The sequence below is a fragment of the Prionailurus viverrinus genome, chromosome D1 (genome assembly GCF_022837055.1).
Source record: "Prionailurus viverrinus isolate Anna chromosome D1, UM_Priviv_1.0, whole genome shotgun sequence".
Lineage (NCBI taxonomy): Eukaryota > Metazoa > Chordata > Mammalia > Carnivora > Felidae > Prionailurus > Prionailurus viverrinus.
In genome coordinates this window covers 30,247,316-30,273,077 of record NC_062570.1, presented here as the reverse complement: position 1 = coordinate 30,273,077, position 25,762 = coordinate 30,247,316, and the positions used below count along the sequence as shown (strand labels likewise).

Below are 25,762 nucleotides of genomic sequence, written 5' to 3'. Positions count from 1 at the left end.
ATATCATCTCTGGGAAAAGCAAAAAGGTACACAAGAAAGACAATAGTTAAATAATCATAACAATGTAAATACTAAATATTGATGTATTAAAAATTGTGACATTTATATCAGGTAAATGAAAGGAGATTTGTGGGGGTTAGTGGCGAACAGGACTAAATCCTTATCTTCTGTGGTACAAAGTCAATAGCTAATTTTAAAAAATCATAGGGGCGCCTGGGTGGCGCAGTCGGTTAAGCGTCCGACTTCAGCCAGGTCATGATCTCGCGGTCCATGAGTGCGAGCCCGGCATCAGGCTCTGGGCTGATGGCTCGGAGCCCGGAGCCTGTTTCCGATTCTGTGTCTCCCTCTCTCTCTGCCCCTCCCCCGTTCATGCTCTGTCTCTCTCTGTCCCAAAAATAAATAAAAACGCTGAAAAAAAATCATTAAATCAGGAAATAAAAAAATAAGCAGATCAAAAAAAATTTAATGTTTATTTATTTTGAGAGAGAGAGAGAGACAGAGCACAAGCAGGGGAGGAACAGAGAGAGAGAGAGACACAGAATCCAAAGCAGGCTCCAGTCTCTGAGCTGTCAGAACAGTGTCCAACATGGGGCTCAAACTCATGAATGGTGAGATCATGACCTGAGCTGAAGTCAGACGCTTAACCAACTCAGCCACCCAGGCACCCCATAGGTTTTCAAAAAGAATAGGTAGAAGAGATAGAAGTGGCTGCTTCTGAGGAGTGAGATTTAGAATCCTGTTTTCAATCATAAGCCTTTTAGTACTAGTAAAAGGTAAATCATGTAATATATTCTTTGATTAAAGTTTTTTCAAATGAAAAATAAAGTGTGATGGAAAAAATTCAGTCTTTGGATTCAGATAGTTCTAAGACATCTCTAAGACAATCTTAGCTCTGTCAATTCTCTGCAGGGCCTTGGGGAAGTCCTAGTTCACATGTCTGAAAGATGTGTGTCATGTGTCTATTTTATGGAAGGGATTAGTTTGCAGTCCCTGGGACTTCAGAAGTGTTTACTCTCTCAGTCATAAGTCAGTTGCTTAATCAATTCTTGCTCCTTTGAACTAAATGGTACCTTGTGGTTTATGGGAGTTATGGTACCTTTCAGAGTCTTCAGCTTGCTCTGAGGGAATCGCTTATAGCCCAGGAGGCTCCAGTTCATTTTGGAATATTTAAAGCTAAAATGACAGAGTTAGGTTTTAATCTGTAGTATTTTACCATCTGTACCTTTTTTTTATTATTTACAAGAAAAAATCCCAATGTTACAATATCTAAAATTCTATCCTTCCTTGTCCCTTAGTCAGGCTGCAAATGCAGTGATCCATCATTCTAACACTATTTACTGAGTTGATTTCAGTAAAAGTTGCTGAATGTGAATTAGAAGTCACTTCTTAGGGTATTTTCCCACACTCTCCATCTCCCCTTTGTTTTGTGCTCTCCTACCAACCTGTATTTTTTTTCTATAATCACTTATAAATGTGGTCAATGATACAATTAACAGATTAATATTTGTCTCTCCTATTAATCTGAATTTTAGGTGGGTGAGGACAGTCATAATTTTATCTTGCTTTATATTACATGTTCTGTACATCACTCATAGTAGATATTTACCTGACCCATAACAGGTACATGATGAATATTTATTCCATGAATGAATGAGTGAATGAATGAATGAATATATATAGTACCAAAAGGTAGTATACACAGTTTTTAAAAATGTGGATCAGAGTCCTTGTATTCTTTACCCAAGGCCATACAGCTAGTAGGGAAAGAGGTAAGACAGGGACCCAGGTATATTTGTCACAGGAGAAGGTCCCAGTTGTGACTCAGCCTTCCCCATTCTACATCTAGCTCTAAGAAGCCAGTCACTGCATTTGAAGAGGTATGCCTAACAACCATCCCTGGTCCAGAGGAAAGAAGCATAGGCTGGAGTAAAAGTGTGACAGTCAGCCTCATTGCACAATTGCCTGGTTTCGGTTGGTTTGTTCCCCTACCTTATTGCTATTTAAATACAGTTTTGATGATTTTGTTTGCTTTAGAGGAAGAAAAAAAATAATAGAAGGTATAAAATTGCATATTATTTACCCCAGAGAGGAGAACAGTCCCCTTAGTAAATATGCATTGAAGCATTTTTATTTGTATTTGTATTTTTTTAAGGTGTTTAAATAGACCCAGTAGACCGTAATATCTCTTTTCAGAGTTGGTGCCATCTATTGATTAAATATGTATTTATACATTTCTTCTTCTTCTTTTTTTTAAATAAAAGAGACATATTTTAATCATATAATAGACCTAGAAGAATTGATCAGTAAAAATACATATTTATGTGTTTCCTTATGGAAGATTTTATTAGGCATAACATTTTGAAAACTAAAATATTTCTTGATATATATTGATGTTTCTTAAGTGTGAATTTAAGATGTTTCTTAAGATGCAGGGTGTGTGTGTGCATGCATGTGTGTATTAGGAAATAGTCTGGTTGAATAAATGGGGTGTTTTAAAACAAAAAATGTAACTCACAGGAAGTAGAGAAAGAACATAAACTTTGTTATAAGAAAGAACATAAACTTGGTTGTAACAGACCAAAATGTCTCCATCACTTATCCTTGGAGGAGGAACTTGGAGATTTCTATAAGTGTGTCTATTTCTTCACCTGTGGAATGGGGATAGAGATAGGGGAGAAAACATACATGAAGTTCCTAGCATTGTGTCTGGTCCAATAAAGGGAGATAAAGGTTAATTCCTGTCTATCCAAATAGCTCACAAAGGGGTAGTGTATGTGTCCTTTTACCTAGAGAAGGGTAGGTCTGCCCTATGCATCTCAGGGTAGCCTAAAATAACACTTAGCACATGGTTGACACTCAGGGAGTGCCTGCTGAGGGCGTAAAAGTCCTTCTCTCTCCTCCTTGTGGTGAAAGCCCTGTTGGTGAAGGCAGACCTGGCCCCAAACCCCGGCTCTATGTCTGAACAACTCTGTGACTTTGTGGAAGTTATTTAAGCTCTTTGAGCACTATGGGAATAATAATGACTAGTTCACTAGCTTGTTGAGAAGATAATAAGGGATATATGAAGCCAATGACAGAGGACTTGGCACACAGATATGAAATAAAATGAGAGTACTCAGAATTACGAATTTTTCTTAGGGAGGCATTCACTTTGGAAACCGAAAAACCTGGGTTTGCATTTTAGCTGTGTCATTAAGTAACTGTGTGGCCTTGGATAAATTACCTAACCTCTCTGACTCTCGGTTTCCTCATCTCTCAAAAAGTTATAATGACACTTTCTAGGAAGACAAATCTTCAGATAAAATGTGATTGATATATTTCAAAATCTTGGTCCACAGAGGGTGCAGAAGTGATGTCTATGATTTGTATGAGGCCTTTAGTTGCTGAGACTGACTAATTTTTGTTTCACACCCAGCCCCCAGCTTTTCCTCTTCCACTGTTACCACCTAGTTCCAGAAGGTGTCAAATCTGGGCCAGACCTACTAACAAGTACCCCAGCCTCAATAGACCCTGTGCACCTTATCCAGATTAACTTACATAAATAAACTTCCCCTTATTCATAGAGCTTCCCTGCTTAAAAAGATATAACTTTTTTTTTTTCTTAACAGCAGTAGGGAATTTCTAAATATCATTGATCTGGAATTCAAGGCCTCTTTTACTCTGTCTTCTGTTTACTCCCCAAAGTCCTCCCCAGTTTTCCCCTAAAGGGTTTCTGTCTGTGTCTCCTCAGCTTCTCCAACTTGGCATATCCATCTAATTTCTCTGGTCTACCTGGTCCCTCCCTCCCTTTTCAAGCCAGTTCTGTTCTGCAGCAGGTTCAGCAATTAGTTATAATTCTTATAAACTTCTATAGGATTCTAGCATGGTTCAAAGGACTCACAGATCGATTTTTCTGTGAATGGCATGTTTTCAACTTTGGTGTGTAGATTATGTGTGTGTCCATTATCTTCTACGTAGAGTCAAAAGGTATTTTAATTTTTGGCTGGTCTTTTCAAATATATTGTATACCCTTTTCAAAGAAGAGCAAATTATATTCTTTATATTCCCAGCCTTAAAAAAGGACTTTATATTAAGTACATAGTTTGTAAGTGCCAGGTGATGATTATATATATTCATCATATATTTTCTACTTGACTCATAAAGCTTTCAGACTTGTTTATAAGAAGGGAAGTAATTAATTGTCTTCTTTAAAAACAAATGGGGTTCCTTTTGGAGGAAGAGAGGAACTCTGTTAGACTGAAGTAGCTTGCTGGCAATTGATTGAGGCATAACCACTTTAGTAGAAATGGTGGCTTTTGCTGTAGGACAGACCTGGGTTTGAATCCCAACTCTTATTAGCTGCATGGCTTTTAGTAAGTTGCCAAAGCTCTCTGAACCTCAGTTTCAGTCTATTAAAATCCAGGAGTGGTAAAGCCTATGTGGCAGGGCCATGGTGAGGATTAACTAAAAAGATACATGTAAATACCTGTGCTGTAGTAGGTACTTGGGGGAAATATTAACCATTGCAGTGGAGGAGGAAGGTGCTCTTACATGGGGGACAGGCACTTAAGATCTCCAACCCTGCACACACTTTGAGGTGGGAGGGAATTCAAGGCACTGTGGATCTTTGGAGGAAAGCCCGGGACAGAAGTTGTGTTTTAATATATCTGCTCAGTTCCTTCTATAATACCTGAGGATCTTATCACAGATCCTCAAAGTCCAAAGAATACTTCAGGGGTAGCATTTACTCAGCAAGCAAACCATACTGCTCACAAGCATGCTTTAGGGAAGGCTACAGGCCGTGTTAGAGCAGGTGCTGAGCAGGAGAAATTCTGAGGTACATCACATCCAGAACTACTGTGGGACAGGCTGGACTGTGAAATGGAAAAGCAAAAAATGGAAGACAAGAAGCCACAGGTATTCTTTCATGGCCTCTTCCTGAAGATTTCTGATGACTTCAGCAAGTTTCCTTTTCCTTGAAATCTAATCTGAATATATCCCTGCCTATGCTGTAATCATAGCAATTGTTTGGGCTTCTATAGCATCTTGTCTTGGTAGAGTTTCAGAATGCTCTAATTGTGGGGAACTGGCCAATCCTCTGCATCCTTGGTGAAAAAATCCTAACACACCCATCTTCCTGCTGGGAAAACTGAATTGTTTCCAAGTGCTCTTAATAGCAGAATGGGGGAGCAGGGATAGATTTAAAGGTCTCAGTGTTCTCTGTGGGTTATGGCTCCTTCTGCCTCCCTACCTGGAGACCAGGAAGACAGAACAATGATAAGGAATGGATTGGCCTGGGCTTTAGTAACATTTCCTTTCTTGTTGTGTCCTGAGCCCTGCTTGGGTAAGGATGACACCAACAGTTTCAGCCTCCTCCCCACTGCCCACCGAGGCGCTCGTGTGTCCCCACGGAAGCCACACTCTGGCATACTGACACAGACACCGGTGCACACTGCCGTGCTCGGGTGAGGGGTGAGGAAGGGACAAGATTCAACTCCCCTTGGAGTCAAACCTCCCAGATAGGAAAGCGTCCGGGTGTCGCTCAGCAGAGTGGAGCCAATGCGTGCCTTGGAGGAGGTCTGCTTTGAGCCCTGTACAGATTGGTGCTGATGATTCTTACCAGTTGTGTGTATGTGCAAGAAAAAAAAAAAAATCAGAGAGGCTGCCTGCCTGCTCCCATCTCTCGCGCGCTCTCTCTTGCTCCCTCTCTCTTTTGCTCTCTCCCTCCCTTTGCAAACATTGGATTTAAACCTGCTCAGAATTCAGCACAGAGGAAGGCAGCAGCGGTAGCAGCAGCAGAAGCAGTAGCAAGCCCAGCAGCTGAGACACCGCAGCCTCAAGATGTACCACCCCGCCTGCTGGATCGTCTTCTCCGCGACGACCGCCCTGCTCTTCATCCCAGGTACGGGGAAGGGGTCTTTCTCTTCCTGGGGCGATTTGGAGATGTTAGAGAAGAAGAAGAAGGGGGAAAGAGGAGAGCCCAGGAGGAAGAGAGGGAGTGGGAGACGCATGTGGGGGAAAGAGGTAGGTTTGCTGTATGCACGCACACACATCCGCTCCCTCACTCACAGGCACGCAGATGCTTGCAGCACAGGATTTGCTCTCTGTTCCCCGAGATGCGATCTGTGAGCTGGGTTCGAGAGCTGCACCCTGCTGTGAGGCACCGCTGTTTCTCTGCAAGGTACCAACTGGCATTAACCAGTTGTGGTCCCATGGGTCTGAGAAGAGGGGTTGAAACTCCCAGTTGTAAATCCTTGTCGATGCTTGTGTTGGGACCTGCAGGGCAGACGGGGCATCCTTATTTCTCTCCCCATCTGCTGTCTCTCTGTTTCTGAATCAGTGTCTACCTCTCCACCTCCTATATCTCTGTTTTTCCTGTCTCTCTTCCTGTCTCTTTTCTCTCCACTCCTCTCCCTCCACCCCTTCCTCCCTCCCTTCCTCCAGAACCCTGCCCCCCCACTTCCCCCTGCTCCTGTATTTCTTGCCTACCACTTCTCCTTTCTTTATCCTTCCACCAAATGGGCAGATTATGCCTTTGGAATCCACAATCTTCTCCGTGTCTCCTCTGACTCCTCACCTGGGAAATGTGAATTTCCCTTGACAGAATTTGGAATGTTCTCATGGGGAAGGCTGGGAATCTGGATTTACCTGATTCTCCTCAGCACCTCCCCTATCTTATCTAATGATTTAGATGTGATTCTAGCTATCACAGCAGTTACTTGTTTGGGGAAAACAAATCTGCAGTGACACAGGTAAGATGCTGCAATACTACCAGAAAAAGCTTAGTGGAAGTGTTGCAAAACCCAACACGTTTTAATAGATTTGATAATTGCACGCATGCCGTTCTCAAGCAGACAACTGAACGCCTGCAGGCATCCTTCAAACAATGCTGAAGGGACTGGTTATGCTTGCCAAGGTTTTAGGCAGCATCAAAGGGTCTGTGGGGTTTCCATACTAAACCCCAACCCAGTAACGATTTTCTTTTCTTTTCCTTTTTTTTCCCAAATTGAGATACATGCATTTAGGTAAACATTCGCTTAAATGTAAAATCCCAGACATATATACACAGACACAAATTCTGAGGTTCTTAAACCTTACATATCCTGATATAGGTAGAACATATAATTTTATATTTTTATATACAGAATCACTGGTTTTGATTTTTATTCTCAAGAAATGAAAGTCCTAAGTATTTCTAAGCTACCAAAGTGAAATTCGAAAAATTAAAGTTTACTGGGGAGAAAGAAGAGAGGAGTAACTTTAAAAAATAAGAAGAAATCCCTTGTATGATGTTTTCTAATTTTTTTTTTAATTGTACTTTTTGTAGCAGAGATGAGCTCTGCATAACCATGTTCTTGGCTGTTTTAGGCTGCAAAGTTCATAGTGCCAGATGCTGTCCTTCTTCCAGATTCAAGCCTGGGGGGGGGGGGTGGGCCAGACAGGGTTGGGGGAGGGGGGGGAGGCAGGGCAGGGAAGGAATACTCAGTACCTGCTCCAGCCTGGTAGAGGGAGCCAGGTGGGCTCTTTGGGTCCACAGTGTGAGAAGACAAACTTTCTCCTGTGTGAGCAAGTCCCTGACTGGCTGGCAGCTATTAGGGCCTCCTCTTGCCAGATTGCGCTCCTCCCACTGTGCTGGGGTCCAAGCAGGCAGAGCAGCAGAGCTCAGGACCCTCACCCCAAGTGCTCTGGGCTGTGGGTTTGCTCTTCTTCTGGCAGGAATCAGAAAATTACACCTCAAAAGGAGAGGGGGTGAGTCCTAGTCAGCTGAAGCTGCATTGCAGTGCACCCTGAAGGAATCAGGGTGATACCTCCCTCTAGAGGTCCCATGGCACCCGAAAACGCAGCTCTACTCCATTGGTGGGGAGTGTTGGCCTTGCTTGCTGGAGAAGCCTCCACACCTAAAGGCAGCTGTGCTCAAGGGAATGACCCTGACCTCCAAGCACCTTCAGCTCTCCCTGGAATAAAGTGTGGTGGACGCAGAACAAAGGCAGGGCACAGGGGAGAGCCTAGTGTCAGTCCTGCTTGGAGTCTGCTCTCTATGCTGGTTGTGCCAGGAGCCTGGCCTGAGAGGTCTCACAGGGAGGAGGAAAAGTTGGCTTTGTGAAGTGTATGTGGAGAGAAGGAAAACATCACTTCATGAAGGATTCCTGTGGGAAATGAAACTTGGCTGTACCCAAAAGTTCTGATTAGCAGAAACGGCTTACTTGTGACTTCCTCCTTGCTTCTCTTACTTCCTTCATTAGGATTTTAGACTTTTCTTTTTCTTTGTTTCACATGCTTTTTCTCCCATCGGGGTTAATACCAGCTCGTTAGCCATTTACTTTTCCTGTGTCTAAAGACAGAGGCTAATGTAATAATGAAACCCTGACCTGGTTAGGCCTCGATGCCATTTTATTCTGCAGCTTTCTGTTTCTGTTTCTTGATAAACATGTTTCCATCCCAGAATAATTTTAAGGCTAATGTTGTTGTCTCTTGGTGCCTTCCAGGAGGAGACTGATGGTCATAAATTGCTTTTCTGGGCTGACTCTCTGGGATAGGAAAGACAGTAGCAAGTGGAAACTATAATGAACCCCCACCCAAGATTGGGAGAGGGCATAGGTTGACAATTTAAGTGTCATGCCAAGGCTCAAGAAGCTTCTGAGGCCAAGAGCTTTTATGGTCCTAGGTAGGAGGAGAGATGGGTACCTGGGGGAAGCAAGTCAAGAGAAACCTGGAGGAAAGTACATTTGCATCTGAATCATGGAGTGGGGGTGGGGTGGGGGAAAAGGATTAAAATGCAGACTCTCTGCCCCCATCTCAGACTTGCGACTTTAACCAGCATCCCAGAACCTTCTGAAGCACTGTAAACCCACTGGGTCTGCAGTTTAAAATCTATGTGTCTATGATCTGCAGTACTCTTGTAGAAACCCATTTTCTGCCTGCCTTTTCCCTTCAGCTGTAAGAAATGGCAGGATCCTGGGGGTGAGGAGGTGTTGCTATGTTTAGTAGCCAAGGCTCAGTTCCCTGGAGCACAGCACAGTCCCTCTTTCCTCAAGTTCAGACCATTACCTCCTGTTTGCCCCCTTCTCCTTGGCCCCGTCCTGCTTGTGGCTTTTATGCTGTGACTCTAAGCAGGGAAGTTAGCTGTGAAGCATCCCCATCTACCTGCACTGGACTGAGTTATGCCCCATGCACAGTTCTGTCAGCTTGGATTCATGGCCACAGCCACATCTTCCATTACTTAATCAGGCTTGGCCTGAGAGCACTGGACTTGCATAGGCAGTTCTGTGAGGTACAGGGTTCTTCTCTTCCCAGCACATGTGCTTCTTACATCTCCCTTCAGAGAAGTGCCCTGGGCCTTGGGCTCTTTGGGCTGGAATGCTTGGCTTTGGGGTGAGTCCTGGGATGGGCTCTATAGCCAAGTTTCTGTGAATTCTTTCCCCATCCCTTACTTCATCACCAGCACAGAGTTGAGGAGTTGGCTAAGATTGCCTGGTTTGCCTGAGAGACCAAGTAGGAGAACCCTTTGCCATTGGGAGTATCCGAGGCCTAGACTCACTACAAATGAGATATGAACAAGGAATGAGGATCCAGTTATGATCAAGACCTAATCATCCTTTTATTAATCATAGATTTGTGCCTCTTTTTCCCAACCTACCCTGTGGCTTTCAATCCCTTACAAATAATGGGCATGTTAATAAGGTCAGACTACATGCTGTCAGCACTCAGCACTGGCCCACTGGCAATAGCAGGTCTGAGAAGGAGACAGGTGTCGGCAGCCTCATAAAGATGGCTTTTTCAGTAGCCTGGAGCCAGGCAGTGTTGCTCAACCTGAAATTAATCAGGGATAGATCCTGAGTGGCTTGGGGTCCTGGCATGTTGCTTCCATCCTGTCTGCTCTGTGCTTTCTCTCATTCTTAGAACCCTCTGCCATGTCTCAGTAGCCTGGAAAATTACAGAAGAAAAGTCTTGAGACAGTTGGCACTTGCCTGGGTTTATTATTTAGCAGCTCTGGGCCTGGGCCTCCCACATCAGCTACTGACAGCTCTACCTGATGTGCACTGTGTCAAACCTGTGTCAGAGCTTCATGGGGCAGAGTGCACATATCATGAGGTGGGATTCTGCCCAAGCCTCCAAAGGTGTGAAAAGCAGAGGACTGACAACTCTGGTTAGGAGCTCTTTGAGGTTTCTTTGGTTGGCTCAAGGTATTCTCTTGAGTCTCAGCCTACCAATCTGTGGAATGGGTTCCAGTGACATATGCTCTTGTTCCATTTAGACTTGTCCAAAAGTGTAAGACAAAAGGAACATGTCTGAATTTTTGTCATTAAAAACAAAAACAAAACACCTCATTCTGCTCTACTAGCAATAGGGCAAAAAAGAGGCTTGTGCACAGAAGGAGACAGCACTCTTTATTGCTGAAGGAGGAGGAAGACAAGCCTGGCCCATACCAGCTCACACAGGGCTTTACCTCAGCAATGAAAATTAGCAGAACATAATTCATCCATTCATTTACCCAGTAAGACAGGTTCTAATTAAACAAAATCTATTAATTAAGATGCTCTCCTGCCCCAAGAAACACAGGTCCAGGGCGCCTGGGTGGCGCAGTCGGTTGAGCGTCCGACTTCAGCCAGGTCACGATCTCGCGGTTCGCTGATGGCTCAGAGCCTGGAGCCTGTTTCTGATCCTGTGTCTCCCTCTCTCTCTGCCCCTTCCCCGTTCATGCTCTGTCTCTCTCTGTCCCAAAAAAAAAAAAAAAAAAAAAAAAAAACCGTTGAAACACAGGTCCAGTAAAACAGGAAATTATTCTGTATTCTCCTTTTGGACTCCCAATGAGATATGCATGCTGACCTTGATCTTCCCAGGCCTTGGTTTCTCTGCATTGAAAACTAGGGCAGCAGACATGGCTCCAATGGTTTCCCAAAACATTGCTTTGCAATATTTTTGGTGGGGTGCTATGGACATGGAATTATTCATCAGCACTAGACAGTGCCACTCCAGGAACCCCATCACCCATGGCCCTGTACTATGGCTTGCCTGTCCCTGGCTCACTAAATAGCGGCCCATGGCCTGCTGCCATCTGCTTGCAGCTGGCTAGCACTGGGGAGAGAGGACAGTGGGAAAGCAAAGCTTGGCTATTCCTGTCAGTGAACTCAAGTGTCAGCCCACAGATGGCCTGTGGCTGCTGACAAGCCGGGCTGTCAGAAGCGGTGAATATTAGCACATCTGGATGCTGAGTGGCACCTTCCAGACACAGGGGATGAGCAGGCACTCAGAGGAAGGAAACAGGTTGGCATCACCTTGGATGGCTGTGCTCCACTCTCCCACACCTTCTGACCCTGCTATAGACACCAAGCTCCTGGGGACATTTGTCCCTCTTGCTTTTATATTCTGCTGGTGGGAAACAGAGACTTGGGCTTTGCTTCTTAATCTGTGAGGCCTTGGTTACCTCAGCCTTTTCCTGAAGGGCAGGGAGGTGGTAACACAGTGGGGCATGGATATTGTTCCATTTACCAGATTCCTATACCACTTAGCTCTGTACTGAAACAATGGTGCTTGTAGGGCTTGGGGCAAAATTGAAGTACTTCTGAGGATAGGGAAAAATGAAATCCTATAACCAGAGAAAAACTTTAAGACAATTTGCTTACTATTGCCTTCCTGGAGGTTTGTGAATCACATTCCCTCCTTTCTCTACCCTCCCTTCTGAATGTCAACTCACACACACACACACACACAGTACACACGCAGATGAGAGTTTAGCTACCCTTAAAATCATATACATAACTTCTTAAAGAAAGCAAGCCACTTCCTCTTGACTTCTAACTCTGCCTTTCCAGAACTCCCTTCTGTGGCCTCCAGGCCTTGGTGTTCTTCCTGTGGGCACCTATGGCAAGGAGCCTACAGGTTGTCTCTACCAGATACAGCCATGACCAAGATGTGTGGGTGCTTCCCCTAGTGATGCAGAGACCCCCTGCAAATTGACCCCCTTACCTCTGAGCCTTTCCAGCTGGTGCTGGAGGCAGGCCTGTTTGCTGCCTTGTTTGCTATCACCTCTTTCCTACCCAGACCCTTTGGTGCTGAGACGCTAGGGACTCCCCTGCAGTCACTAGACTAACTTAATTAAATGTTTGCAAAATGCTTTGAGACACCCCTGGGCAATGTGCTGGGTAAGTGCAGAGCATTATCATTATGATGCAGGCACATTCCTTTAATGAGCAGAGATGCTGTGCAGAGAGACCCCTGTAAAGGCCAAGATGAATCAATGCATTAGGACACAGGCCATTGATTGGAATGGCTGCTTGTATGTTAGTGGGGGATGATAAGTGACAGCCAAATGACACACTCAAATCCAACATGGAGAAAACCAGCTTGTTTGTCATTTCAAGAGAGAGTCTCTGAAATGGTCTGAGTGGTCACTTTTGAACCTTTATTTACAGGGAATTTTCACAGGCTTTACCATTCATGGGAGTTTGCTTAGTGGTTACACGAAGAATAATGATGGTCTCATGTTCTATGGTTTACCTGGAAAATTTATCTTTGGCCTCATTTGTTCCTCAAAGTCATCATGACATAGGCCAGGCAGATATTGCCCAATTCTGATCTTTGCTTTCCTTTGCTTATAACACCAGGTAGACTTCTGGTTGCCTGTAGAATAGAGTCCAAAGTACTCAACATAGTTCACCAGCCATGACCGGCCGTGGTTCTCATTTTATCTCATCTCACACCTCTCTCCCCTCCCAGCTGGTGGCTTTAATCACTCTGGAGTGTCTCAATCCCCCCAAACACACCATATTCTTTCTTTCTTCAAGGGCTTCATCTGTGAGGTTACCTGATCCTCTTATCATGTTTCTGGCTAAACTTCCATTCCATCCTTCAGGGCTTAGCTTAAATATTGCTTCCCAGGAGAGCAGAGCATTCTCCATGCTCTACATTAGGTTAGCTCTGCCTCTTTTTTATGCAAGTCCATGATACTGGGTGCCTTCTTTCTAACATTGTGAGTCCGTATATTTTAAAGTAATTCTTTGTTTTATGTCTCTTTTCCTTCTTAGACCATGGTCCATAAAAGTAGGGAACATGTTTTGTTCTCTAGCATATCCTCAGTGCCTAACACAATGGCAGGTATTAAACAAGTGCTCCAAAAGTATTTGTTGATTAAGTGAGTAGGTGAATTGAATGGACAAATGCACAGGTAATCAGCCAAGGTCACACAAATACCAAGTGTCAGATCATCTATTCTATCATTCTGTTCCATTCCATTGAATACTCATAGGCATCTGGGACCCTTGTTCTCAGCCTGCGCATCCACTTCCCCATCTGCAGAGTAAGGACACAGAGGCATGGAGATGCGCTCTGCTAATGGCAGATGAAAATGTGCAAAGAATGCTTATAATGATTACTCACTCCAGTGTTCATGCTTGTCAATAAACACCAGCTCTGAGCTACCAACCAAATACACAGCAGCTTGGAGCTAGAGCTGCATGTTTTCAGATCTCACATCACATGGTGCGACAGACATGACTGACAGTGAGAGTCATTCCGTAAACACAGATGTGGGTCCTGATGTGGGCTCTTGCTTTAATGCAAACCCAAATTACTTAGCAGACTTAATCAGGGTGTCTGTTGAAATGGCCCCAATTATTTGAAACAGAGTCATGCCTGTGGCACCAATAAGTATACCCTTTACCAGTACAAGGAGGAATTGTGTTGTTCACAAGAAGTAAAATGTTGAGTTACAGATAGTAAGATGCTAAGAGTGGAAGAGTGAGTTATGCTTGAACAATTGAAACTTAAATGGGTTGATATTCTTATGGGAAAGGTAAAAAGGGGTTCAACAAATCAGAAGAAATTGAAAAAGGCCTTTCTCATTCCTTGTACCCAGTCATTTTTTGTAGCCTTGCCTATTTCAGACTTGGTGTTTCATGGCTGTGGGATTTGGAATAGGAGGATCTTGCATTATTCACCTGGAAGTGCTCTAAGCGCCAAGCACATTAACTTATTTCACATGTTATTTATTGAATGATTACTATGTGGCAAGCTCTATGCTAGGCACTAGGAATTCAATGCCTGAACAAAAATATTTATGGTCCCTGCTCTTGTGAAGTTTACAGTCTAGTGGGTGAGACAGATATGCATCAAATAAATACCCATATGGTTGTGAAATCACAACTGAGAAAAGGCTTTGGAGGGGGAAATGTGTGCTGATATGATTGCCTATAAGGAGGGCTTGATCTTGCCAGGGAGGCCAGCAAAGCCTTTCCTATGAAAGTGACAACTGGGATGAGCTGTGAAGGATGAAGAGTGAAAATTATCCAAACCCAAGGGAGGAGGCAGAGGAAGAGGCATAGTGAACAAGATACACAGAGACAACACAGTGGAAATAATCTGAAGACATTCTATTGGGCTGCAATGGAGAGGTAGCGAGTGGAATGCAAGATGAGATGAGACGTCTAGGAAGAAGTTAGAAGAATCAACACCCTCCTCACACCTAAGGTCATGTTTATCATTTTGGTCTTTATTCTAGAAGTGATGGAACACCACTGATGTGACTCATGTGGTGGGGGTGAAGATCATAAGTTACATTTCTGACTCTTGTTCTTGTTGCATTTGCAGAATGGACTAGAGGTGAGCAGACATGCAAGAGGTAGGCCAGTGGGAGGCTACTGCAGTAGTTCAGATGGGAAAAGGCTGGTGGTGCATGGAACGGGGAGATATGGATGACCTGAGAGACTTTATAAGAATATCAGAGGCGTGCCTTATATGTTTGAAGAATAAAATATAAAAGTAAACCCACAATAAGCTGACAGCCTTTTTGGGGAGCATTAAGAAGAGAATCTGTCCTCAAGTTCCTGCTCACAAGCCACATTTTTCAGTTTAGGTGCAATCTTTATATGAGATAAGGAATAGACTGTTTTTGGAAATTCCATCATTTCTGAAAGTCTAATAATCTCAGATCCTTAACTGGTGTTCTCTCAGTGGTTTAATGTGGAAGCTTAAGATTGCATCACTCAACCCCCAATCCATCAGAAGGATTATAAAGAGCTCTCACTGTGTTAACTGCTAGATTCTGCCCATAGCTGTTTCCTCCTGGAAGAAACCAGGCATTTTAGAGTTTTGATTGGGGTCTAGAGTAATTTTTGGGCATGAAGATGCAATCATTTCATAAATATTATCATGATGATAGGAAAGAATGCCTGACCACTCTCCAAGATCAACAAGTTGGATAAATTACATTAATTTATTTAGAAAAGTAAAGGTCACTGGAACTGCGAAGGACCTTGCAGATTATCTAATCCATTCAATTCATTTTATAGATGAAGACACTGAGGCAAAGGGAGTCTAAGTATCTTATTCATGGTCACATTATCACATAGTGACTGAGCCAACTTTTGAACACAGCATTTTCAGTAACCTGTGTTCATAGCCTGCCTAGTGTCATTTCAGCATGATAGTGAAGGTATGAGTTGAACTTTGTCCCCCTCTCTGGTACACTATTGGAAAATGAACTTACAACCTTGGCCACTACTCTGTTTCCCTGAAGCTCTCTCATCTTAGTGCACAAAGAACATCGTGGAACAGGGCAACTCCACAGTATCTTTTACCCAACGATTCAGGTGAGGGGTCAAGAAACAAAAGAGAAACCTTGTCCTTTTCAGAGGCTTTCTCATACTTTGAAGGACCTTTGTAACTGAACTAGGAGACATCTTAAAATCAATCATTTCTTGATATGCAGAATGATATGCTCAGGGTAGTACAATATTGAATTTCAGACATGTGTCCACCTGACTTGCTTAGTCTACACACTATGAAAGACACCTTCATCTATCATCACTATGCCATCAAAATACCTGTTTTAAACTTGTCTATTCAGTCTTGGCTCTGAACTAAGAAAGAGAAAATCCACATTAAGAATGCCTGAGTCTCTATATTAATGACTCATGTTTAAATGGTGACTTGCAGTGTACAAAGCACATCCACGTACATCATAACTATCTTGTATGCTAGTGAGTGAAAGAGCCAAAACGTCTAGGTCTTTTTACTTCTCCACTCCTACACCATCACACTGCCTTTCAGAATGGACAACATGGGGATGGGTGGAATCAAAATAGGTTCAAAACAGCTATAGACAAATGCAGAATGGAAAGCAAGAGTTCAATGATATGCCAGATATGACCAAGGATGGTTGCAATGATATATGTAAGATGGCAGGATTGCTAAAACATGAGAGTGGTGAGGCCAGGCACCTATGGGCATTTCTGTTTCAAGAAAGACAGGCCTAAAGAAGCCTTTGGCTTCTTTGAACAAGCCAACCTTATTCTTCTGCATAGCCAAGTGCCAAGGGATTTCCCACTCTCCTCAAAGAGAGGAGAATGTTGGAAGAGAGAATGTGGCAGATGGAAATAGCCCGTCAGCCTACAAGCTCCAAGAGGAGCTGGAGTTTCCTTGGGAGTCCCCTGGCTTTATCCCATGGAGAAGAGAATGCCCAGTCTTACTTGGCACTGGGGTGGATGCCTCTTTGGGTGAGGCCCAGATAGGAAAGGATGATGAAAACCACTATCAGGATTCTGCATCTTTCTCTTATGGGCCTTTTCCTCTTTTTGTTTGGGACAAAACCTTGGGAGTAAAAGGGAACTGCCTTACAACTGACACCAGTTTAGCTCTCATGATGTTCATGAAGACTGGACAGCTTTCTTATGACCTGGGCAATTCTCTTTTTCCTTGTTTCATTTATATTATTTATTTTTTAAGTAGACAATTAACCCTCTCCATTACCTTATGGGAGAGCATGAAAACACTGGCCTAGAAAGCAAAAGACACTGTCTCTGGCTTTGTCTCTGCATTTCTGAACTGAAATGTGGTGGGCAAGAAGTTCAATGTCTCCAAGACTCAATCTTCTTTGTAAAATCCTCTTTGTTTTACTTCTTTCTTAGGGTGGCCATAAGGGTGGTAACAAATGCATGATAGATGTGCCCTCTTGGAAATGTTCTACAGTTCTAACTTGCCAGGTCTTATTTTGTCTGTTGGGTTGGCCAATTCTGTCTGAGTATTTCTCTCTTCTTTTTCTGTGTAAACTTCCTTACTCCTGATTTTCTGTCTTGCTTTGACTGTCGTGGGTTATGGTTATAATTGTCAGTGGAGCATAAACCAAATTGCCTGTGACATTTGTTTTAGAGGAAGATGCCTATTTCAGGCAACTCCTGCATTCACTCCTCTAGTCTTAAAGCAATATTTGGTTGTTTTTTCCTTTTTCCATGGAGAGTACTGATAAGTGTTTTATGTTTCCTCAGCTGAGCTACTTTGGCTCTGCTGAGAACATGAACTCTGCTTTTTGGGTTGGGGTGAAAGAGACCCAGATGGAGTTGAGAAGAGCTCCAGTATGGAGCCTAAAGTCAGGCAAAAAAGAGCTCTTCAGCTCTGTGAATGCCAGGCCTGGGCTAATGACACCTGCCTCCGAGATGTGCTGTCACAACTTAAAGTAGAATTTCTGGAAGCAGTGCGTTAATGAAGATAATACTTTTGTGGGAAGAAGGGTTCTCTTTGGCTCTCCTAAACACATACTGGAGAGGGGACTAATTTGTCCCCATATGGGCTAATTAAATGAATACCTAGAGATTAGAGTCCTCTTTGCCCAGGCATGTAGGGAAACTGTACAGCACACAAACCCCACAAACCCACACAGGTCCCCACAAACCCACACAGACTATACTGGGCTGAATCCAGGATGAAATCCATTGATTCAATAGTGTTCCTTGGGTAGTAGAAAGAGGGTAATCTCATGAGTCACATACCTGTCTTGTACCCTGCCCAAACCCAACATGTTCAGTTTAAATAGCCTCAGAAAAAGACCCAGCTTGAGTGGAGATGGTGAGGTGGCCCACATTTCTGGAAAGGGCCTTTGAGACCAAGAATCTTCTAAGCACATTGCACTTGGTAAGAGTCTTTCTGTCTATCTTGCTGGGCTGTCTTCTGAGTAGCTAAAGCAAGTGGACCATGACTATAAGCTTGGTCTCTGAGTAGAATACAGCTTGCTTGAAACTTAACCACATACTGAGTCTTTGTCTTATCTTAGGTGAGGTAGGGCATAGCTCCATTTTGGAACTAGAAAATTAATTTTTTTCATCATATTTTAACATCTATAAAGATCGGTGAGAGTAACTTTGGGTGAGCAGACTTTCAGAGATGTAGGGCTGCACCATCTAGCTTTGGTTTTGAACTGCTCAGTTCACAACTCCCAGCCCTGGGTCTCACTCATATGCATCAGAAGCTGTGTTGACATGATCAAATTCCACAGAAACAGTGGATGCTTTTTTGGAAGCCAGTTAGACAGGGCAGAGTATGAAATTCAGGCAGGCACATCTACTTATAGATTAAAGAGAGAGGAACTGCTGACATTTCCACAGGTTAGACTTCCAGATGCATCACTAAAGTCTTTGTGCCTGAGAGGGCAACAGGTACCAAAAAAGGTAGCAGAAGTAATGGAAGAGAGATCAGGAAGATGGGGGAGAAGTCAAAGATACATAATAGCTTTTTCCCCCTATAAAGGAACCCTACATTCTCTATTCCTCTTTATTTTCAATTCTTCATGGCTACATTTTTTCTTCTGCTTCTTGATGATGGCATCTGGGAAGAGAGTGGCTGTGATAGATTTTTTTCAATGGAGAGAAAGCCCCCCCGTGTAACTTATCTGTCTGTTATGGCTCCCAGATATTGGCCATAGGGCTTGGTTAGCTATCAGCAGATCTCTCACTTAGGCCTGTGATTGGATTTCATTTTGTTCAAAGAAATGGATACATAAGAAATATCTTAAGTACTCTCTCAAAATTCCTTGAGGATTTCTCCTCTTTTGTATTGCACTGGACATTTGGTGGTGGATGACAGAGTCAATGTGAAGCCAGGGAGCAAGTGTCAGAGCTGGAAGGAAAGTTAGAAGAAAGTGGAACTATGGATCACTTAAAGTCAAAAACAAGGAAGGATAAAGATGAATCCCTAGGCTACCAAGCAAGAGGATGCAGGGACAGAGACAGGCAGAGGAAGAGACAGCTACCCAGTGAGTGGAGCTGATAATGCATCAGGGAGAAAGATGTCTGAGTCCTGAAGATGTTCCTGCCTTAGAGCAGGGTACCTTCCCAGTGTTGAGGTGCTATATAGTGACTTTTAGCCACTGAGGCAAACACGTCTATGGACAGACAGATGCCCAAGTTATCAGAGGGCAAGTCATAAAACTCAGAAATATCAAAAACCCTAATGAGTAAACACAGGGCACCTAGGTATGTACAATAACTGCCTGCCTTCCAGCCTACCCCTACTTACCACCCACTGATAAGGATACATTGCTCTATACCTCCTCTTCATTAATAATTTCTGCTAGTAAGTTAACCACCCCTCTTTTCTGCATTAAACTTGCTTTGTCCAAAGCCTACAGGCTTGGTTGCAGCTAAGTAGGTGGGAATCGATCTCCCATTCACTGAAAAAAGTATTTTTTTTGTTTTTTCTTTTGTTTTGTTTTGCTTTGAAGGTTATGTCTCTGTAACATCAGAAACAGAAATTTCATAGGATTCCACTTTTTTCTAATCATAGGATGTTAGAAATGGAAAGAGATTTAAGAACTCTCTAGTCTTCCTTGCTAATTTGGTAGGTGATGCTTATGGAGGAGGACATCCTTGCTTGTTCCCTTCCTGCACTCACCTATGGCTACAGATGTCCCTTTTATTAATTTGTTTTTTTAATTTTTTAATGTTTATGTATTTCTGAGAGAGAGAGACAGAGCATGGGCAAGGAAAGGGCAGAGAGAGAGGGAAACACAGAATCTGAAGCAGTCTCCAGGCTCTAAGCTGTCAGCACAGAACCTGACATGGGGTTCGAACTCACAAACTTGGAGACCATGGCCTGAGCTGAAGTCTGACACTTAACTGACTGAGCAATCCACGTGCCCCTACAGGTGTCCCTCTTAAAACCTGCCATAGTTATTCATCTACTCAGTTCTGCTAGGAAAAATTTCTTATCCCCAATCGCCTCTTCAGAACTACTTTACTCTTGCCTAGGATACTTCCTCTGTTCAGTTCTATTGCCCAGCTCTTCATAGCTGTTTGGACTCTTCATACTGATGGCTTTGCTCAAGAGTTTGCTCAGCTCTAATTAGTTTTCTTCCACCAAGACGATGCCTCTCAGATTACTTCCAGCAGCTCCATATCCTGCTGCCTATGGTGTCCTATTTGTGTTGTTCAGAGCCCTAAGGTTCTGCTGAAGCTAAGTGGATGGGAGTCTATTCCCCACTCCCTGACCACAGCTGCCCTTAACAACCAGAGTAGCTTCACCTTCACTTATTTTGTACCATCACTTTTTGCTATTAAAAAAAACAAAAATTAAGACTCACAGTATTATCAGTGGTCTCTGAACTTTTTTGCTTTAAAGCATGTACACACAATCTATTTATTTATGTAGAAATGATAATATGTTGCCACACATGTATGATGATATAAAGTATAAGATAAAAATGAATAATAATAGGTATTCTAATATCCCTTTCCTTCACATCATTGTAACATCAGACCATTCCTGGGGGCAAGCACCACATTGGAGACCACTGCACTAAGTCATACTGTGTCCTTGGGATTAGAATCAAGACAGAAATATCAAATCATCCTTGGCAAAATGATCCTAATGGCTCAACTCTGGCTGCTTATCTCTGGGACTTAGCATGGGGATGTGTCCTTGGCTACAGATCACTCTGGATATTGTACAATACTGTTGCTATGGAAGACCCCATCCTGGAGCAACTGCAATGTTCTTCAACAATATTATTGTGGTAAAAAATTGAGTTATGTGTCAGTGGACACAGACCAATATCAGGAATATTCTCTTGTTTATCAAAACAGGAAATAAATGCAAAATAGTCTTTAGAAGAAGAAAAAGCTGAGGACAAGGACCAACCTTTCCAAGTGCCCATGATTTTTCATTTCCAGAGTTCTCACTCTTTTCCCTCTGTGTCAGCTCTTCTGCAGGGACCACCTACAATAGAGACACTGAGGTCTTAGCTTTCCTGACTTAGCTTGAGAAGTACCCTTTCCCCTGAGGAAAATCCAGCAGAGGTAAGGTTAGAATTTTTCAAAAGAGATATTATTAGACCATAGTAATGTACATATACAGAAAGGACTAGCTATAAGGAAAATTGGAAATGCACACACCTTCCTGAGCATAGTTTTTATCCTCAAGTGACTGAAGTCTTGTTCTGGTGTTGGTGGCAGCTGTGAAAATGTATCTTTCAGATCTTTGACTACAATAAATATAATTGACCGAGTATCCCAGCATCTGCTGTGTCAGGTCCATTGCTGTGTTGGCTCTGAGGCCATGTTTCTCACATACTGCTCTCAGCCAGTGACTGAGTGGGACAGAGATAGTAGGTCAGGTCTATTCTTGGGAGATATGGTCTCCTCTTTTGGAAAACTTTGACTTGAGGGTCCCCAATGGCCTTGCCAAAATTTCCTTAGGATTACACTTCATTCTCTGCTTCCACCCAGACTTACTGCCTGGCCCCTGAACCAACAACTCACTAGGGATCAGACTGGCACTGTAGTCTGCTGGATCCTCTAGTCTTTCTCACTTCCTTTTCCATTTTCTCTCACAGATGTTTCCCCTAGTAAATGTGTTGCACATTTAGTCCTGTATTGATGTCTGGTTCTTGGAGGACCCAGGATAACACGGTGTTGTTTGGCTGACAAAGCTAAATAGGTGTGCAAGCCAATATTTTGCTCCACATTCTAAACTTTCTAGTTTGATGTTATGCTATCCATCCCATTCTGCAGAGTTGAGTTAGGATGCATTGGGCATCACTGAGATATGTGTGGTTTTCAATACCAGTAGAAACTTGTTTTTTGGGACTCTCTTAAGCAGAATCCAGTAGCCCTGCTCCTTGGAGGCCCTACTCTGACCATGGAGTAAGTAAGACATTTTTAAAACATGTCTCTTAAAATTTCTCACCTAGGTTTCTGGCTTTTCTGGACCTTACATTCATTCCTCATTCTCCTGGTTTATTATCTACTGCATATCACTATGTAGCTCATAAAGCTGGTTCTACCCTTCAGTAATGCTTCAGTTTGTAATTGTTATGGTTTTGTCTTAGCTTCTTGAACTCAGTTTTCCTAATGTTTCCATGGCATGTTTTTTTTTTTTAAGTTGGCATTATTGACATTTTAGGCAGGATACTCCTTTGTTATGGGACTGTCTATACATTGTGGGATTTTTAGCAATATTCTTGACCTCCTTTATTCATTAGATTCCAATAGCACCCTTTAATTTGTGACAATCAAAAATGTCTCTAGACAGACAAGTGTCCCCTGGGGAACAAAGTTGATCCCAGTTTAGACTCACTGTTCTGTGGTTTTCAATGGTCAGTACAGTATCCTAACAACCCCTCTGACTTATGTCAGTTTTCTTTTCTTCAACTAATGAAATATGGGCTTCTTTTTTTTAAGTTTATTTATTTATTTTGAGGATGAGAGAGAGAGAGAGAGAGAGACAGAGAGAGAGAGAGCATGAGAACATGGGTGTGGAGGAAAAATGGAGAGGGGGAGAAAGAATCCCAAGAAGTCTCCATGCTGTCAGCACAGAGCCTGACACGGGACTCAATCTTATGAACTGCAAGATCATGGCCTGAGCCAAAATCAAGAGTTGGATGCTTACCCAGTTGAGCCACCCAGGTGCTTCTGGACTTATCTTCTTGTTTCATAGGCATGCACATCTGACCTAGTCTAGTTTCAAATCTATCAGAAACTTCTAGTTCTCAGTTTGTTTGTTTCACTGAAAATTTTGTTTATTCAGAACCTGTAGATTAGGTAATCATCTTTTTCATCTGTGTCAGGTGGTTAACAAGATGAAAATATTTGATAATAATATTATTAGGCATAATAGTAAGCTTGTTCTCTGGAATGGAATATATGGATTAAAACAGATATGAAAAATCTAAGCCATAACTACGTTATCAGTCAGATTAGCTGGACTGACTCTCTCATTGAACGAACAATTTTTATTAACCAAACTTTTTTAGCACCTTTTCTTTAGGGCAGACTTACATTTTAGTGTATTAGCTTGAAAGTGGTCATAAGTGAGAACAACAGCCCAGATATGGTTCCTGTGCACAGACCTAAAACTAAAACTAAATCCAATATCTAGAAATTAGTGCATTGTAAATATAAGATATGCCTACCTACAATTGTGGCAGTAGAATTTTGAGATCAATGAAAGGTATTGTGCCGATTTGAAAAGAAACATGCTCCCACCAAATCAAGAATGGAGAAGGGTCCTATATATTAAAAACAAAGCCCCCCCCCACACACAAATTCTTGACTAAAATTTCTGGGTTACTTATTAATGAAAAGGAGAGATATTTGGCAGAACATGAATAGTCCTGTCCACAATAATTTTGGTAACAGGGAAGTCAAGAGCTTCAGGTAAGGGGGAGACACAGGTAAGGTGGAACGGAATGTCAGTTCCAAACAAGTAGGGATTTTTGATTGATCCCTTTCCTTTAAGCTTCTTTGGGAGTGACCTGTAGCCCAAAGCATCAAGCCCATATTCAAGAGGTCATTGTCTTAGGACTCCAAACCCAAGGAGCAGCCCAAATGTCTCCCTTGTAAGTAACTATTGCAGAAAGTATATCTGACAATTATTTGACCAGCTGGCCCTGTATTGGTTTCTCGTTTGGATGCAAGCTTCTTATGACCCCTATTGCATATACTGAAAATGTTGGAGCTCTTAAGATCTTGTAGATGCCAGATGATATGATCTCTTACTATAGCTCTTGGATGTCTTTCTTATGGTCTTGACCAGTCTTGAGGTATCTCTTTATCTTGCAGGATGTGCTCTCCAATTCCCTGTTACAGAATCCTTTATAGCCCTAGAAGGACTTGTTGTCTAAGGACTGACCCTTTGGGATTCTAAATCATATCTTTCTATATTCAGCTGGCCTCGCTGACCTGATTTCTCTGCTGCTATGTTGTTGACGACAATAATTTTAGAAGCTAAACTATTAATTTCTGGGATCGAGCTTACTGATTAGGATCTTTTCAAGAACCATTATAAATGCCAGATTTGGTTTAGATAAAAGTTACTTCCTTGTGAAACACCACATACAGTTAATAATTCTATAAGGTCATTTGTATAACTGGCCCTCATTGAGTGCTTACTCTCTACCAAGCACCAGTGGCCCAGGATAACAAGATGACTAAGTCAAGGTCACTGTCCTTGAATGCTCCACTCAGGAAGAGACAGGCCTATAAACTTATAAACACATTACAGTGTGTTACCTCAGCAACCTTTTTCATAAACCATCTCATGAAAGCATTTAAAGAAGGAAGAAACTCACTCTCTTAGTTTCCTCAGGGAAGCTTCCCAGAAGAGGGGACATTTGAGGTGAGGTTTTAAAGAAGTGGGGAACTACCTCATGGAGAAGATGACCAAGAATTCCATTAGCCACATGCACTGATGTCTGGTAATTGGCTGGGAAATAGGGAGTAGGAGGTAAAGCAGTGAGAGAAAGGTAAGGGAATGATCTAAGACCTCCAAAGTACAGTGTTGAGAAAGTGGCAGTGTTTTGTAATCCAAGCAATAATGCTCTCACTGTGTTGTGGATTTATGTTGTGTAATTTAAATGTCAAAGACATGACTGGTGATACTGGTGAAATCTGAATTTTTAATATTTCCACAAGTTTCTAGATGTCCATGTTATGAATGGAGTCGAAGGGGTGAAAGAAACTTTGTGTGTGTGTATGTGTTCTGGACTTCACACATTATCAGAGACAGGGTGCATTTCTCCTCAGATTCTTCTGTTTCTTTCAAGATGGACTTGCAACCTTTAGGTTTATGAATTCCAGAAAGCAGGACAAGTAATATTAAATTCTGATTTACGCCTTGAAGGGTTTGTTTTAATTGCAAGTTATGCTCACCTTCCAGAATAAAGGTATATTTAATTGCTTACTGAGTTATTGAAGATGAATTTATGTGGTGATTGTTCTTTAACCACATTCACTCAACAAATATGTAGTGAGGACCTAGCATGGGTCAAACACTGTTCTAAGGCTTTGGGATTCTTCAATGAATAAAACAAAGACTCCTGCTCTTAGGAAGCTCATATACTAGTGGGGGAATCAGATAATGAGCAATAAACATAATACGTATATTTTATGGTATGTTAGATGATTGGAAGTAATACAGAAAAAAGAAAAGTACAGAAGAGTATGGAGACTGGCTTGGAATGCTGGGGAAGAGAGTTGCAATTTTAAATAGGGCAGTCAGGGTAGGGTTCATTGAGATAGGTGTAACTGAGGAAGTGTTGGAAGGAGGTGAGGAAGTTTGCCATGAGGACATCTGAAGGAAAGAGCATTCCAGGCAGAAGCACTGCCTAATGCACAGACCCTATGGTGCAAGTCGAATCTACCTGGTTTATTCAAGAAACAGCAAGGAAGCAAGTGTGTTTTAAGTGAGGTAAGCAAATAGAAAGTAGTAGGAGATGCAACCAGATCAATAATAGGGGACCCAATTAAATAAGCCTGTACTCCTCTGTAAGGAGTTTGGCTTTTTCTCTGAGTTATGTGAGGAGCTTCTTCAGATTTTTGAGCAGAGAATTTGTTTAAAATTATCATTCTGGATGCAGAAGGGTAGAAGTAGGCAGACCAGTCAGGAGCTATGGTCATAATCCAAGCAAAGGATAATAGTGGTTTCAGCAAGGTGAGGTGACAGAAGTAGCTAATAGCTATATGTTAAATGAAGAGCTACCAAGCTGGCAGATTGAATATTGGGTGAGACAGAATAAATA

At 42.5% G+C, this 25,762-nt stretch overlaps 1 protein-coding gene across 2 annotated transcripts in view; it reads left to right on the top strand.

The window, feature by feature from the left end:
* The first annotated feature begins 5,407 nt into the window (after nucleotides 1–5,407).
* The window catches only part of LOC125147204 (opioid-binding protein/cell adhesion molecule-like), a 1,066,615-nt gene continuing 1,046,260 nt past the window's right edge, over nucleotides 5,408–25,762 (top strand). The window contains exons 1-2 of one of the 2 annotated variants that reach the window (XM_047824290.1): nucleotides 5,408–5,444; nucleotides 5,739–5,881. In XM_047824290.1, coding sequence (XP_047680246.1) covers nucleotides 5,821–5,881 — 61 coding nt within the window. In that variant the 5' untranslated portion in view covers nucleotides 5,408–5,444; nucleotides 5,739–5,820. Of the gene's footprint in view, nucleotides 5,445–5,639; nucleotides 5,882–25,762 lie in introns of those variants that run through there. The other variant, XM_047824291.1, reaches the window with a different exon arrangement.